Here is a 15,411-nt window from a genome sequence, read left to right as displayed (position 1 = left end):
TACTAAACACTTTCTTCTTGGATTAAAAAAAAAAAAGAAGAAAATTTTACTCTTAAAAAAAATTCTTAAACCAAAACAGAATAAATAAATAAATAATCAGTTTAGTCCCCAGTCGTTTTCGTCTCTGCAATTTACGGTCTCGCATCAAAAAGCCATTTTTTGTCTGTCTCCCATCTGGGTTTGGGTTTCTCACGGATCACGATCTTCATCAGGAGTATTGTTGGTTTCCATGGATGAAATTGACACTGAAGGTAATAAGCTGTGTTTTTAATGAGAAAAAAAGGAAAAAAAAATAAAGAATTGATTTTGTGGGGGTTATTGAACAAAAATGGATGAATCTTCGGTGGGTAGTTGGCGGGACTCTTACAGAGGAATGTCATCTGATAATGTAAAGGGTTTGGTATTGGCTCTGTCATCAAGCTTCTTCATTGGTGCCAGCTTCATTGTTAAAAAGAAGGGCTTGAAAAAAGCTGGCTCTTCTGGTGTTAGGGCAGGTTCGTTTCTATTTTTGATTGAAAAAAATTTTTTTTTTTTTCCTATTTTTGCTGTTGAATACTTACTAGTTTCATTTTTTTTTTAAATTTAATTGCGCTGATTATGAGTTTAGTGTGAGTTCTGTATGATTTTGATCGAATTTTGGTGGGCTGATTAGATTCTTTCATATTGTGGGACAGCATTGTTTAAAAGAAGGGAATGGGCAATTTTTTTTTTAACCCTTTTAAGCCTGGGTTTCTGTTTAAGATTGTTCTTTGAGTGTGAAAAAATGAATGGAGTTCTTGGTATCAGTGTTGTTGGGTTTTAGGGGCTTCAGCTTGTTAGTGGATTCTGTTTGAACTAAAACAGCGTTGAATTGTTTAGCATTTGGGCAGAGTTGATGCTAATGTTTGAATTCGGCCAGGTTTTGTATTGACTATATGATTTTTATTTTTATATATTTGAATTATGAGCTTTTGGGATTGGCTCCATCTGAGCTACAGGGTATTTGCTTAACTCTTAGTTCCATGGTGTAGATTTTTGGTGCAGAGTTCAAAGTTCATTCTGTATAAGCATTTTGTATTTAAAATAGGATGATTGTTTGTTGCAGGTGTTGGAGGTTATTCTTATCTATATGAGCCACTTTGGTGGGTTGGCATGATAGCAAGTAAGTTTGCTTAGTTTTTTTTTTCCCCTCCTATGAATTATACTGGTTCTCTTATTTCAAGTTTGGTTTTTAGTTCCATTCACTCAAATATTTCAAATTGATTTGTGAAATACCCAAAAAAAAAAAAAGAATGCATTTCATTTGACTTTGAGAATCTTAAGCATCTATTAAGTGGCATTCAAAGTTATTTTTTCCCCTTTCTTTAGAAAGTTGACATTAGCTTCTACCAGGTTTGTCCCCTGTACTGTTGTTTGAGGCAGAGGTGGAACTAAGATTTTAAAAAATATATGTTCCATCTGTTGTAATAACTGTACGTACATGTTTATGTATATGTGCATGCACATGTTATGGTCTTTCATATACTCTGGAGTCAATCTTATAGGCCCAAGTGCTCTTGGCCATACTTCTCTTCCTAACAGTGATTTAAAATTAAAATAAAAAACTTTTAAGTTAGAAATTGCATTCTGACATAGAAACTATCATGTGGTAGTGATTGTTGGGGAAATTGCGAATTTTGCTGCTTATGCATTTGCTCCAGCTATTTTGGTCACTCCTCTAGGTGCACTCAGCATCATTATTAGGTAAGATGAAGGATCCAATATGTGCTATTATAAATATCTGATGTTAAATGCTAACTTCCAAAATTTCTTGCAGTGCTGCTCTTGCACATATTATTTTAAGGGAGAGATTGCACATTTTTGGGATGCTAGGTTGTGTTCTATGTGTTGTTGGTTCAACCACAATTGTTCTACATGCTCCTCAAGAACGTGTGATCGAATCTGTTGCGGAAGTTTGGGATCTTGCAACGGAGCCAGGTTGATCTTACTGAAAACTAACAGTGAAATCCCTCATACATAGATCTTAAGTTGTTGCTGTAGTATTGGTGTAGATGAGTTTCCCACAAAGAAAACACAGATAGAAAGGAGAGAAATTTTGATGAAATGGAGGAAGCCATAGAAGAATTAAGTGAGAGACCAGAAATCTAGAGAAGAAATTAACCAGAGGAAATCAAGCATGGAAATCATAATTTTATTCCAATAATCATCATGCTTTGCTTGGAAAACGATGGAATGACTGATTGAGGTCCTATTTATACTGGCCAAATTCTAAACAAAACAAGAACTCAATATTTAGGAAATTTAATGAAATATAAAATCTACTCAACCGACAATACTGCTTAAGGAAATGAAATATTTCTTAAACACGTGAATGAAATATATAATAATTATAAAGCCCTAAAGATCTAAATATCATCTTTATTCTGCATCAAGTGTATGATAAATTATTATCTTTTCATCTCTTGAGTATGGTTTAAAAAAGTAATGCAATATTTCTTCTGTCTCCTGCAGCTTTTCTTCTGTATGCAGCTTTGGTTCTAGTTGCAGTTTTTGTACTCGTCGTTCAATTCATACCAGAGTATGGGCAGACGCATGTAATGGTCTACATTGGAGTTTGTTCACTTGTGGGCTCACTGTCGGTAAGTTTTCAGTTGCCACCCAGCTTTTGTCTACTTGTATATTTTTCTCTATGTCAAAGTTCTATTTTTACCTATTAATCTATTGTTAATGTAACCCTGTCAATTACTCTTAACAGGTTATGAGTGTTAAGGCTCTTGGAATTGCTCTAAAGTTAACATTTGAAGGAATGAATCAGTTAATATATCCTCAAACATGGATATTTACCATGATTGTGCTTGTCTGTGTAATTACTCAAATGAACTATTTGAACAAGGTAATTCATTCTTTGGAGATTTTTGACATTATCTGAAATTTGAACTAATACAGTCTTATCATCAGTCGCTTTCTGATGAATCTTGTTAATGTTGTTGAATCCTGGGTTGTGGTTGCCCAAGAATGGAATTGAGTATTTTATGGCACATGAGTTTGTCTTGTCGTCATTATTTCTGTTTTTGTGTGAATCTATTATGTGCGCTTGAGCCTCACAGAGGCTTCCAGTTAATAAATCTGTGATATCAAGTATCTAAAAGTGCACCATTGCATTAAAATTTTGAAAGTTTATGCTTTGTTGCTCATGGAAGTCTACGGTTTTAATGCCTCTATTTGGTAAGCTGGACTTTTTGCCACGTACTGGGGGAGAGTTTTTTATTGTCCTTGGGATGCCTGACACCATCCTATTTAGTCGGTGTCAATTATTCTTGATGCTATGCTGTTTAAGAGTTGGTTCAGGACCAACGTTCTGTGGCAGTTTCTTTGGACTTCCCTTTTGCTTTAAATAAATTAGAAACCACTGTCGCAGTAATATTAGACCATTATGCCACTGATGATTACTTTCCACGATTCTGAACAGTCTCTTTGACCTCTTCATTTTTATGACCAATAAAATTCTGGTAGTTAATTATGCTTGTCTTTGTTGAAGTGTTTTCTACTGCAATTACATATTGACATTGTGTTTTAAATTTGCAGGCTCTTGATACGTTCAACACGGCTGTTGTATCACCTATATACTATGTGATGTTTACATCATTAACTATTCTGGCCAGTGTAATCATGTTTAAGGTAATTTCATTCCCATGAATGATTTATTATAGACTGTATTTTGTTCAACTAGATGTCATCTAGTGTCCTATCATGTCAAAACACAATTGCACAGAATATTATTGATTCAGCATCACATCATGTTATTCAGATTACTTTCGTCAGCGTAACTTTTCCACCTTAAAAGTTTTAGTCACATTAAATATGCATTTTTTTGGCATATTATTAATTAATGGAGTTCTTAATTAACTTATCATGGCACTGTCATTAATAAGAAAAAAATTAATAGTACCTTTTCAGATGTATATTATCATTGGTTTTTGTTTGATACAGGATTGGGATAGACAAAATCCGACTCAAATTGTCACGGAAATATGTGGGTTTGTCACGATTCTTTCTGGGACTTTTCTTCTTCACAAAACAAAAGACGCGGTTGATGGTGTGTTTTCATTGTTTTTTGTTGACATATTGAGTAATTCTCTTTTGGTTCCTAGATGGAATCAACATTACTTAAACGATGCTCCTTTTGCAGGTTCATCAGCATCTATCCAAATGCGCATGTCTAAGCACTCAGACGAGAATGCTTATGATCCCGAAGGTATGCCTCTAAGGCGTCAAGACAACATGCGCCCGTCATAGTTGTATATTTTTGGTTCATATCCTCAGTGTCTTGCACGCTTTTGCGGAGGCATTGCTGCCATCGACCTGTATATTCCACATTCCTGACGTGTTGTGCTGCCCCTGCACAACTTTTTATAAAAATGATGGGCAAAGATGGCAGCAGGACTTCTCATCTGAGATTCTAATGAAAACTCACACTCAGCCACTGATACACACATTATAGCTTCCGCAGAAATTGTATTTTTGAGCATGTGTCTTATACAGTGTAATTTAGCTTTGAAAACTACTAAGAAATGTTGGAGTTCCTCGGCTGTTCTGGCTTCAAAATTGAGATGGATGATCCCCTGTTTCATTAGCGGTTGCTTGGGTACTACCATGTTTGGTATCCTTGTCCCACTGTCAAATGGAAATGGTCTGTGCTTACAGGCAGCTTCAACTTTTCTGAGTTTATACACAAATCTTTCGAACTTGTTGCTGCAATGATTTCCAATCAAAATTTTCCTTTTCATTAATGGATACATGGGGACATTATCACGCAAGTCACGACAATAACACTGTTCTTACAGAGTTGGAATACACAGCTTGTATGCCTACCCCATGACGCCTATCAAGTAATGTGTTGGCCGTTCATGGCATCTAACAACGTCAAACATCAAACTTGTAACGGATGGATGCTATTTTGTTTTTGTTTTTTTTTTATAAATTAATAAGTATATAAGGTCTTATCGGTAGCTCAATTTGACCTACTTATACGGCGTAGAGCGGGTTTTGCCTAAAAATAAATTGATCAAACAAGGAGCTGGCTAATTTACGGTAACTTACAGATCCAGCTTTAGCCAACCCCCGTACACACCCATTTGTTGGCTTTTCTCTCCCGTCAAGACGTGTGCTCTTCTCATTGGGTGTGTTGTGTATCCTCAAACATGAAATGCATCAAGTCCCTTTCAAAGCATTACAGTCAATCCTCATTGTGGAAAAATTATGCAATAGAAAAGAACAAATCTCACCTATCAATCCGGCGTTAGATGAGATGTCCTTCACTGCCTATTCATTTAGAATTTTCCCCATTCATTCCCTTTTCACCATTTCTTCATAATATCATTAAAACATAAATGCTCATGGATTCAATCAAGCGAAACACTTAATTTGCGTTGGAATTGGTATAAACGACCAAACTTTTCATGGATTTCAATATTATTATTAAATGTTAAATCTTGATACTATGGCTGCATATTATCTTTCATTAAATTATTTTCATACATGTACTTTTTGTTTTTTTTTTAATGATTGGTTGAGAAATGCATATGATAAATACGTGACAAGATAAAAAAATATGCATATAATGAATTAGTCATCATTTTTTCATCATTATTATTTTTCTTTTAACTGTTGACCCACCTAAGAGAAGCCTAAAGTGGGGCCAAGAACCTTGATTCTTCATCAAAATAACAAGAGCAAAGGAAGAGGGGGACTCTCTAAACTTGTTGAAGCAGTTGAACTAAATCGTCCAAAACCCACACCACCGAACTTCCAAACAAACCCAGCACAACATCTCTCACTCTTTCTGGCCATCCGCTTAATCGATGTACAAAAGAGGCTGATAAACTCGATAGCCATGGCCGGTAGTACCACAGAAGGAGAATTCAGCTTCCCAATCATCACAGAAACTCACCCTTCTTCCATTGATTCTCCTCCTTTGTGGCATCTTTCACCAGCAGCCTCTCCAAACCATCACTCTTCTTGCAATAAATTATCAAACGAAGAATATTGCAAGCAAAGGAAGAGCTGTTCGAATATAGACACTTATCACTACAAAACTGAAGATGATCAAGAAGAGAATAAAATGGACATTTTGTGGGAAGATTATTTCAATGAAGAAGTGTCAACAATGGAAGCTATAAAAAGTTCAGGTGGCGATCATTCGGTGGAATTGGGGCGTGTTCGAGCTTTGAAGTTGTCCAAAAACGGGAATGGAGCAATTTTTTCTGCTGCTAAAAAGCCTAGCATTGTCGTGTTTATGAAGGTCTTGAAGAAGCTTTTCTTGCTTAATAATAATTCTCATCACCGTCACCCTAGGTCAGTGAAAAATAACAAGGCATGGTGATCAATTAAAGTTGCCTTACATGCATGCAATTGACAATATAAGATAAACAACTGAATATGGGTGTTGTGTTTTGAACAGGAGCTTAGCTGAAGGAATGTACTCTGTGCCTACTTTGTATGGTAGAATAGAGACATTATCATTATTAGCTTGTGGTTGTTCTATAGGAGAGAAAATTAAGGTACATTTTGTAAATTGATTACTTCCATAATATTTCAGTGTGCCCCCTCTGAATGTAAAATCAAAACATGTGTAATTCAAGATTCAATTAATGAAATTCTGATTGATGAAAAGGATCAGAAACGAGCTAGCTAACAAGGGTATAGTGTGTAGCAGTTATTGAACTAATTCTATCGCTGTTTCTAATTAAGGTACAAAACTTATGAATGACTTTATTTACTGGAAAAATGCTATGCATGTTGAAGCAACCATGTGAGGCATGAATTATTAGGTTAAAAATCTGTTTTGAAAGTGACCGATTGAAGCAGTGCAAATAAAGAGTAAACTGACCGTTACAGCCTCATTTTGCTTGAATCTCAAGGTACTTGGAAGCTGGAAAGCATAAAGATCCGTGTGGTTCAACTACAAATTAAAGCCATCTAAGATAAAACGTGTTTGTTTATAATAAGTTTCAAATGTTATTTTTGAATTAAATACATATTGGGTAGTCTGTTTTGTAAATAACTGTGAAGACATACCAACAAAGTGTTGGCTCCACTGGCAATGGAGTCCCCTTAAGTGGCTTGATTGGGTTTGCTCCCCAGTTCGAGTCGCAGGGAAGTCGCCTTTGTTAGGAGAACCTGTGCCTCTCGGTTCGAGCGGGGACTTCTAGTCTGGATTGTGGTACGAGCTTAAAGGTGCTTCCCACAGTTGGGGCCCTCCCCAGGATATCTCGTGGTCAAAACCAAAAAAATAATAATAATAACTGTGAAGACATGTTTGGTGGAATTCCATATTAATTTTGATGAGTTTTGGCCATTGCGACTTATTTTCTTTTGATGGATAAAATCATCTTTTTAAAAATAGAAAAGTATCTACAAAACACAATCACGTTAATCGAATTAGGGGAGAAAAAAAAAAGTTTGATTGTAGCTTTTGAATAAAATATAATTGAAACTGAAAAGAGGTTAAAGAGTTAAAGCCCCAAAAAAAAAAAATCATATTGAAGTGAATTTTTTAAAAGTACTGCATTAAAATAATGTTGATAAATTAAATTAATTAAATAAAATAAAATATATATATTTGCTACCTTATAATTCAAGGGAAAAGGACCACACAATACTTACACGAGATAAATGTTGCAAATGAAAATTTGAAAATGTAGCTATGGACCTCACCATATATAGTATATGCAATACAAATGAAAAATGCAAAAAATTGCATTGTTCATTTTTTCGGTTGTTGTGAAAAACAAGCTTTATTGTTAATCTCTCTTAGTCATTTCCTCTTTTAATCCTCTTAAACTTTAAAGAATCCATTGACGTGTCATTAACGAAATTAAATGGTTAAATTTTTTTAATTAGTTTTTATCTAAATAAATATCCAAACTCACGTGATTACTGACTATTGTTAAATTCTTTCCCTCTAAACTCTTTCTTCTTTAAGTTTGACAAATTGTGGGCTTGGGCCAGGCTTTTCCAAGCCCAGACCCAAGTCCACATTATTAAAAACAAGCCCAGACTTATGGGTGTTGAGAAGATTTGAGAAAGAATGGTGAAATAAGTTTTGCCTTGTTACAAGAAATTCTTGCAACTACCTGCAAAATAGATTAATTAAAGAATGAATGATTGAGAAGACTAAAGAATTGGTGGAGCTAGCAAAATTGACGTGGCTGTCAATAAGAGCAATTTTATCCATTTATTTATTGTAATGGAGTAGTAGTAATTTGTGATAAAGTTTTGTCTAGTGCTAGATAATTGTGAGTTATTGTGAGGTTGTAGTAATTCGCTTACAATTTATGGATTTCCTCCAGCTTTTGCAAGAATTTGAAAAAGTGTAGTGTGATCTTGAAACATATTCCTGGTCCAAGAGATGGTAAGTGGATGCACATTCTATATCAGAATTGTTCTGATGCTTAGAAGGCTCTCAGTAAGAATATGATGCAAATCAATAGAGTCCTAATTATTGGCGTGAAATCACCGGATTCAATACAATGCCAAGCTTTGAATGAAAGAATTAATAATCAAGTATTTATGATCCTGCCTCCTTTATTCGGAAAAAAAATGAAATTAAGATGCAAACCTCATTATCGATCACTTTTTTTCACTACAATTTGGTAGAGATTGGTGTCAAAGTAGAAAGAGATGTGAGGGAAATAATTTGACAATATTCAGAAGTCACATGTGAATTTGAATGTCCATTTAGATAAAAATTTATTAAAATAAAATATTAATTATTTAATTTCATTAATAATACGTGTCAATAAATTTTTAAAAGTTTAGGAAAAGTGGAAGAGAAAATGCCCAGTAGAAAATCTAGATTCAATAATAATACTTGTTTTTCCCAGGCACGCATCTCAGGCCGGGCCCTGCTTGGGAAAAGCACCGGAACGGCCCATTTGTCAAGCACTATTCGTGGTTGTTGGTGAGTGAATCAAGTGTGTGAGTGTGTGTATTATGGCTTTTAGAAAGGCAGTGCAATAACGCCACGTGCAAGATTTAATTAAAATTCCGGCAAGGCAGCCGGGCTCTGACAGTTCAAAATTCAATTACTTGAACAGAATCCATCGTTTTCGTTAAAAATACTTCCTTTTGCATTAACAAGTGTAGAGGTTTGTCTGGTTCTTGTGTCATCACATCTCACAATCTCTCTAGGGTTTACAGGTTTTCTCCACTTTAGTTGTCTTTTTTTTCCAGGTATTGTTTCAATAACTGCGAATCTTATTGTATCTTTTTGTCTTTTTATTAATTTATATTCTTGTTTTTAATTATTAATTGTATCAAATGCAGAAAATTCATGGGTGTGATTGAGACTTCATCATCATCATCTCTCTGTTTGTTGAAATCCAACTTCAGTTCTCACCCTTTTGTGGTACCAAACAGAACCGTTTGCCCATTTCAAGGAAATCAGAGAAGGGTCATTGCTATGTCCTCCACCTTGCCTGTAGAGCAACAAGTCAATGAGGGTCAACGGCGTTTGACTGGTGACTCGTTTATTCGATCACATTTGAGGAAATTGAAACCTTATCAGCCTATTTTGCCTTTTGAGGTATTTTGGCACGGCCCATTTGAGCTTTCTCAACGTTCTTGATTGGTGCAATAGAGCGCGTGGCCGTGTTTGAAACCATTTTAAAATTAGATAGGTGCAATAGACCGTGTGATTGTGTTTGAAACCATTTTAATATGAGGTATTTAGAATTAACCCCTTTTAATGTTTTGCTTATTTTTGCAGAAACAATTCATTTTACTGACAATGCTGATACATAATGGTTAAGTGGGATAATTTCAGTAAAATTTGTTATTTTGTTATTCAGAAGTGACAGTGCTAAGCTGAGTGGTTTTGCTTGTATAGATTTTCTGATTGGAGTGAAGTTGATTTGTTACGTCTGGTTTTCTTGATTCAAAATAGGCTGAATGCATAAGCCATTTTGTTAATTTCATTTCTTCACTTGGTTGTCTGCTATATGTTTCATGATGGACAACTAGATTAGTGCACTTCTAGCCTCGTGAGTGTGTCTCATGTAAATTGATAATTCAGTTAGTAAAAAGATGGCAGGGACTTGAGGCTAGATGCTTTTTCCTTTCTTCTTGATTTTGTTGGCTGATTATGATTTTTTTTTTATTGGTTCTTTTGCTATTGCCTATTGGGAAAATTTTGCTAATTTTATAGCTTCGGGATGCATAAGTTGTTTGCTAATAACTGCATTATACCAGTTAACAGTATTAGTGTTACCTTTTATTTAGTAGCTATGTTACTTAATTACTTGGTTATGATTTAAATAATAACTGTTATATTGCTAAGGTAGGTTCTAAGAGTGCTCTTGCAAATCATATCAATGATTTTATGCATTTCAAGCCAATGATTTGGATAATATTGATGCGCAGTTCATTACTTCCTCCCAGATGAATTAATTTTCTCTTAGATGAATGGGGTTCCTTTTTATAGGTTTTGTCAATCCAACTTGGAAGAAAACCTGAGGATATCGTCAAAATAGATGCAAATGAAAATCCCTATGGTCCACCTCCAGAGGCAAGTTATTTACAGCATCTATCTTCCTTTCTTGTAGAATTAACATACTATGAATGCTAATATGCCATGATCATCTGTTTGTATATGAAATCCCAGTCTGGTTTCTATTGAATACTCCTTTATCTTCTGAGTACAAGCTTCAGATTGTTTGTAGGTTAGAGAAGCTTTAGGGCAACTAAAATTTCCATATATCTATCCTGATCCTGAAAGCCGCCGACTGCGTGCTGCCCTTGCCAAAGATTCTGGGCTTGAATCAGATCATATTCTAGTTGGCTGTGGTGCGGATGAGCTCATTGATTTGATTATGCGGTCAGCCTCTATCAGTTGATTCTTATATTATTTTCTCGCTACCCTTCTTTATTCAATTTTATTTATTGTATAACTTTGAGAACTGAAAATGGTTAATATGCTATTTTTTATTACTGCAGATGTGTACTAGATCCTGGTGACAAGATTGTGGACTGCCCTCCAACTTTCACAATGTATGAGTTTGATGCTGCTGTTAATGGGGCAGCTGTTGTTAAAGGTAAATATATAAGGTTTTTAGCAGTTTTTGACAGATTTTTCACTCAGTTCATAAAGATCTAAAATTTCAGGCTAGAAGGGACCAGGATTAAAATCCGATGTTGGACTTTTTTAGGTTTCTAAAGGAAGAATTAACAGATCTGGTGGAGTGTTGAATAATTGTTTCTTTACAATAACTCAACTCAGCATGATATGAACATAGACTCGAAATAAGTATTCCACTTCCTCAATAATACTATGATCCCCAAAGTTCTACGGTTACAAATCTTTGCCGAAGAAAGATAGCCTAAAAATTCTCAAAGTAATTACTTAACAAACACTCACAATAAGACACAACTGACTCAAACTACAGGAAATTCAAGAATACCCTCTTCTGACTAAAACTCAATAGAACTAGCAAGTTCCATGTTTAAAGACCCAGCTTCCTGGACTAAAAAGTCCTCTTCGTTGTGTTTGCCACGCTTCAGTTCCTGGCTTACACAGTGGGAAGTTTTCTTTAACCAACTTGTTGATATGGTGGCATCATTCATGCTTACATTTTTGGGATATTATCGCCCAACCACCTCAAGAATTTTGAAAGTGCAAGCAGCCACCACAAGTTGCTAATAATATTCCAGAACAACGTTAAGTTTTAGTTTTAGTTTTATATCAACTAGTCACTTTCCCATTAACTCCGTTAGCCATCGTTAAAAAATTTAAGCTAAAAGACTATTTTGCTCTTGGAGCCTCCCAAAATATTGTTTTACTTTCTAAAATGAATACATGGGCAAAGTAGTCTTTTATCTTATATTCTTTCACAGTGACTAATGAAGTTAACAGAAAAGTGATTAGTTGATATAAAATTAAAACTTGAGGTGATTCTAAGATATTATTAAAAGCCCGTAGTGACTACTTGAAATTTCATTATTCTTGAGGCGGTTGGGGGGATAATTTCCCATATCTTTATAATATTTGACTTTATCCAGTGATCTTCTGCAGTTCCAAGAAAGTCAGACTTCAGCTTGAATGTGGAACTCATTGCCGATGCTGTTGAGCGAGAGAAACCAAAATGCATATTTCTAACTTCTCCAAACAATCCTGATGGAAGGTTATTTTGGACTGTTTATGTTGACTGGATGTGCCTTTGTGTGCGTGTCTCCCTGTTTGTTGTTGTCACTAATCATGTTATTCAAAGTTAATTCAGCAGCAAACGGTCTTGTCCATGAATTAATTTTAATATAGTTTTGATTTCTAAGATCAAGTTCATACCAAAATCCATTACCATTGAGTTTTCAGGTTTCCTCATGTGACAAAGTTGGGAAATATGTTTTGATGTTATTTTTTCAATTCTTGGAAAAAAACAATATTCACTTTATTCTGAGTTTCAACTTTCTATTGTTCACGGTTTCCATGGAGCAGAGCTTCCTCCCCTTGCTCGAGTGGTCATCCAATTATATTGCTGTTGAAACTGAACATATTATCTAAAATAATCATGCATCCTAGCAGTTCTCTGCAGAGTCTATTTAACTGAGAAAAAAGATGTTCACCCCAACGCCCAACATGTACTGAGTTGTTGATTGTGTTGAATTAAAAGAAAAATGAATTTGGGCACAAGTACTGGTCCAACTTTTGGCATGCTTACAAATTGGTATATGTGGCAGCTCAGAAAAATGTTAAGCTGGGCTTTTTCCCTTTATAGTTAGAATGGTGAAAGTGCATGAAATTATTTTCTAATATACCTTGTAGATTTCTTGCTGACCCATTATTTGATCATGTTATTGTTTTCAGTATCATCAATGATGAAAATCTCTTGAAGATCCTTGAGATGCCCATATTGGTGGTGCTGGATGAAGCATACACTGAGTTTTCAGGACTTGAATCTCGGATGAAATGGGTGAAGAAGCATGATAATTTGATTGTCCTTAGAACATTTAGCAAAAGAGCTGGTATGGTTATACTAGCTTGTGTTTTTCTGTTTACAGACAGTTACATGGTTATATAATTATTTCTTCCGCTTGGTACTGGATAAAGGAATTTGATGCCTTGTATGTCATAGAATGTCATTTTCTTAGTTTTGGTTCAAATGATTGATCAATAAGAAAAGTGTGACAGGTTTTGGTGCTATGATTGAAGCGTAAAAAAATTCCAGACTACCTTGTATACTTTCCTTCTCTTTTCTTTCTTAAAATAATATTTTGCTACTTTAGTTAATACTCCCTGTCTAAGCTTGATAATTCTAACATCCAACCTCATCTCCGTTGTTGCTTGGTAAGAAAAATGCACATTTCATTCTTCGTTTCCATGAGAGGTAGAATATGTTTGGATATGATTTTAATCTTTAATATTCAAGATAGTTTATGCATGTGGAGTTGTCATGTAAGATATGGTTGTTGCACATTTGTGATAATTACTGTAATACAAATAATAAGATCTTTCTGATGGAGTCCACTGCATGTAATTTTCAGCTGGTTAGTATACAAATAAAATTTAAATTTGAGAATGAAATTGGATGCAGGTTTAGCTGGACTTCGAGTTGGATATGGGGCATTTCCTCTGAGCATAATTGAGTATCTCTGGCGGGCAAAGCAACCTTATAATGTCTCTGTTGCTGCTGAAGTTGCTGCGTGTGCAGCTTTGCAGAACCCAATTTATCTGGAGGTTTAGTCCTTTATGAGTTTTGCGCCTTTCTTATTGCTTGTTTGTTTTTCTCATCCAAATATATTAACAGAGGGCATATCATGGAAAATCTTATTCTTCAGCTTAGTTTCTAATATCTGTGTACAATATTTACCAGAAGGTTAAAGAGGCATTGATAAAAGAACGGGAGAGGCTTTTCAAACTTCTGAAGAATGTACCATTTCTGAATCCATATCCAAGCTATTCTAATTTTATTCTTTGCGAGGTTACATCCGGAATGGATGCTAAGAAGCTAAAGGTACATATTCTTTTTCCGCAACTCACAGCCTTGCATATCAAAATAATTTCTAATCTGCCTCGATCAATCATCAAGAATTTCACTGAAAGTAACGATGCTAGATAATTTGTTGTCTATCACTTCGAATGTGCTGTAACATTTCAAAATTGTATTGCAGGATGACCTTGCAAAAATGGGGGTGATGATCCGTCACTACAATAACAAAGAATTGAAGGGTTATGTTCGTGTGTCTGTTGGAAAGCCGGAGCACACAGATGCCTTGATGGAGTGCCTCATGCGTCTGTATTAATTCCTTATGTTAAAAGGATCAGAAACTGGGCGATGACAGTACCTGTCCTTTTTCTCTTAGCATGCGCACTTGAAAATTCTGTTTGATCTATCCTTTGAGGAGAGTAACTTTAATTTCCTAGTTAATTTCTGACTGAATAATAATGATCCATCTGCTTCTTGTGATAGAAAGATAGGAAGATTTAGTTTTGCTTTTCCAAAGCAACAAGTTAGATTTCCATTTATATTTTGATAACACAATAATCATATTAACAGCATTAATTTTGTAGCGAATTTTTAAATTTGGATAATGGATGCTATTGAGCTATGAAAGTCATGGACTGGTACAGAATTACTGGTGACTCATGTTTGCTTACATTTTTCTTGTTTTTGGTTGGTTGGTTGGTTTGTTTTTTCCGTTCTTTTTGTTGTTGTTTTTGCCTTCTACAGTTGAAGTTAACTGGTTTAAAGGTGAAATGTGAATATACACATTTTATCATTAATTATTATTTTATTAGTTATCTTAATATTAGTTTTCAGTAATTAAAGAAAATAAATGCCTCACTGCCCACCATGATCTCTTCGTCAACGCTCTTTGTTCATCGTTGAGACGACCGGTGTGTGAGCTTACGCAATGGATTATCAAGTCGTGTCTATGTCATGTAAATTTTGTCTCGTGTTAAATATAAGTTGATTTAAACACGTTCTATTTAATAATTATGTCAAAATATTAAAATTTTAATTCAAGATAAAAAATAAATAAATTAACCAATAACTTATTTAGTATTTATATATTTAACAAAATTTATATATACACACTCATCAAAATATTACATATTATATTATTGAAGTTTAAATTATATATATGTGTGTAAATAATATTATATACCGATATTATAAAATACACATATCTATCAATATTTTACACATTTGCACAATTAAAACTCTAGATCTATATAAAATTTTACAAATAAAATATTATGTATATGTTCATCCTTCTAAAAAATAAAAATAAAAAGAGAGAATCATATTCAATATTTGAGTTTTGATGATAAAAATTTATAATTAATTTAAAACAAAAAAAATAATCGTGTCATTGGTTGGATAAAAAATTTAAAAACTTTAACCCTAACTTAACTCGGATCCAACCTATTTAATA

The 15,411-nt window shown here is 34.4% G+C and overlaps 3 protein-coding genes across 3 annotated transcripts; all 3 read left to right on the top strand.

Annotated features, from left to right (window-relative positions):
- Nucleotides 1-101: 101 nt before the first annotated feature.
- Nucleotides 102-4,562, top strand: LOC18042268 (probable magnesium transporter NIPA4). Its single transcript, XM_006434559.2, has 9 exons — nucleotides 102-494; nucleotides 1,085-1,141; nucleotides 1,632-1,722; nucleotides 1,796-1,956; nucleotides 2,491-2,618; nucleotides 2,735-2,872; nucleotides 3,565-3,657; nucleotides 3,970-4,075; nucleotides 4,169-4,562. The coding sequence occupies exons 1-9, from the start codon at nucleotides 329-331 to the stop codon at nucleotides 4,273-4,275; spliced, it is 1,047 nt and encodes a 348-aa protein (XP_006434622.1). The 5' UTR covers nucleotides 102-328; the 3' UTR covers nucleotides 4,276-4,562.
- Nucleotides 4,563-5,691: 1,129 nt separating this feature from the next.
- Nucleotides 5,692-6,361, top strand: LOC18040953. The gene has a single exon (XM_024183861.1). The coding sequence runs from the start codon at nucleotides 5,873-5,875 to the stop codon at nucleotides 6,359-6,361; it is 489 nt and encodes a 162-aa protein (XP_024039629.1). The 5' UTR covers nucleotides 5,692-5,872.
- Nucleotides 6,362-9,017: 2,656 nt separating this feature from the next.
- LOC18043180 (histidinol-phosphate aminotransferase, chloroplastic) lies at nucleotides 9,018-14,628 on the top strand. Its single transcript, XM_006434557.2, has 10 exons — nucleotides 9,018-9,213; nucleotides 9,307-9,565; nucleotides 10,463-10,546; nucleotides 10,701-10,855; nucleotides 10,975-11,072; nucleotides 12,050-12,158; nucleotides 12,839-12,996; nucleotides 13,566-13,708; nucleotides 13,845-13,985; nucleotides 14,143-14,628. Exons 2-10 carry the CDS (start codon nucleotides 9,314-9,316, stop codon nucleotides 14,272-14,274), a joined length of 1,272 nt encoding a protein of 423 aa, XP_006434620.1. The 5' UTR covers nucleotides 9,018-9,213; nucleotides 9,307-9,313; the 3' UTR covers nucleotides 14,275-14,628.
- Nucleotides 14,629-15,411: the final 783 nt, after the last annotated feature.

Source organism: Citrus clementina, unplaced genomic scaffold, assembly GCF_000493195.1.
Source record: "Citrus clementina cultivar Clemenules unplaced genomic scaffold, Citrus_clementina_v1.0 scaffold_5, whole genome shotgun sequence".
Taxonomy (NCBI): domain Eukaryota; kingdom Viridiplantae; phylum Streptophyta; class Magnoliopsida; order Sapindales; family Rutaceae; genus Citrus; species Citrus x clementina.
Note: the sequence above shows the minus strand (reverse complement) of the source record. Positions and strands in the feature narration are given on the sequence as shown.

Excerpts from the sequence above, each read along its gene's own strand:
- LOC18042268 (XM_006434559.2), top strand. The coding sequence starts at position 329 with ATGGATGAATCTTCGGTGGGTAGTTGGCGGGACTCTTACAGAGGAATG. Across the intron at positions 495-1,084 it reads CTCTTCTGGTGTTAGGGCAG|GTGTTGGAGGTTATTCTTAT; the intron begins GTTCGTTTCTAT and ends TGTTTGTTGCAG. Across the intron at positions 1,723-1,795 it reads GCACTCAGCATCATTATTAG|TGCTGCTCTTGCACATATTA; the intron begins GTAAGATGAAGG and ends AATTTCTTGCAG.
- LOC18040953 (XM_024183861.1), top strand. The coding sequence starts at position 5,873 with ATGGCCGGTAGTACCACAGAAGGAGAATTCAGCTTCCCAATCATCACA.
- LOC18043180 (XM_006434557.2), top strand. The coding sequence starts at position 9,314 with ATGGGTGTGATTGAGACTTCATCATCATCATCTCTCTGTTTGTTGAAA. Across the intron at positions 12,159-12,838 it reads CCAAACAATCCTGATGGAAG|TATCATCAATGATGAAAATC; the intron begins GTTATTTTGGAC and ends TATTGTTTTCAG. Across the intron at positions 13,709-13,844 it reads AGAACCCAATTTATCTGGAG|AAGGTTAAAGAGGCATTGAT; the intron begins GTTTAGTCCTTT and ends AATATTTACCAG.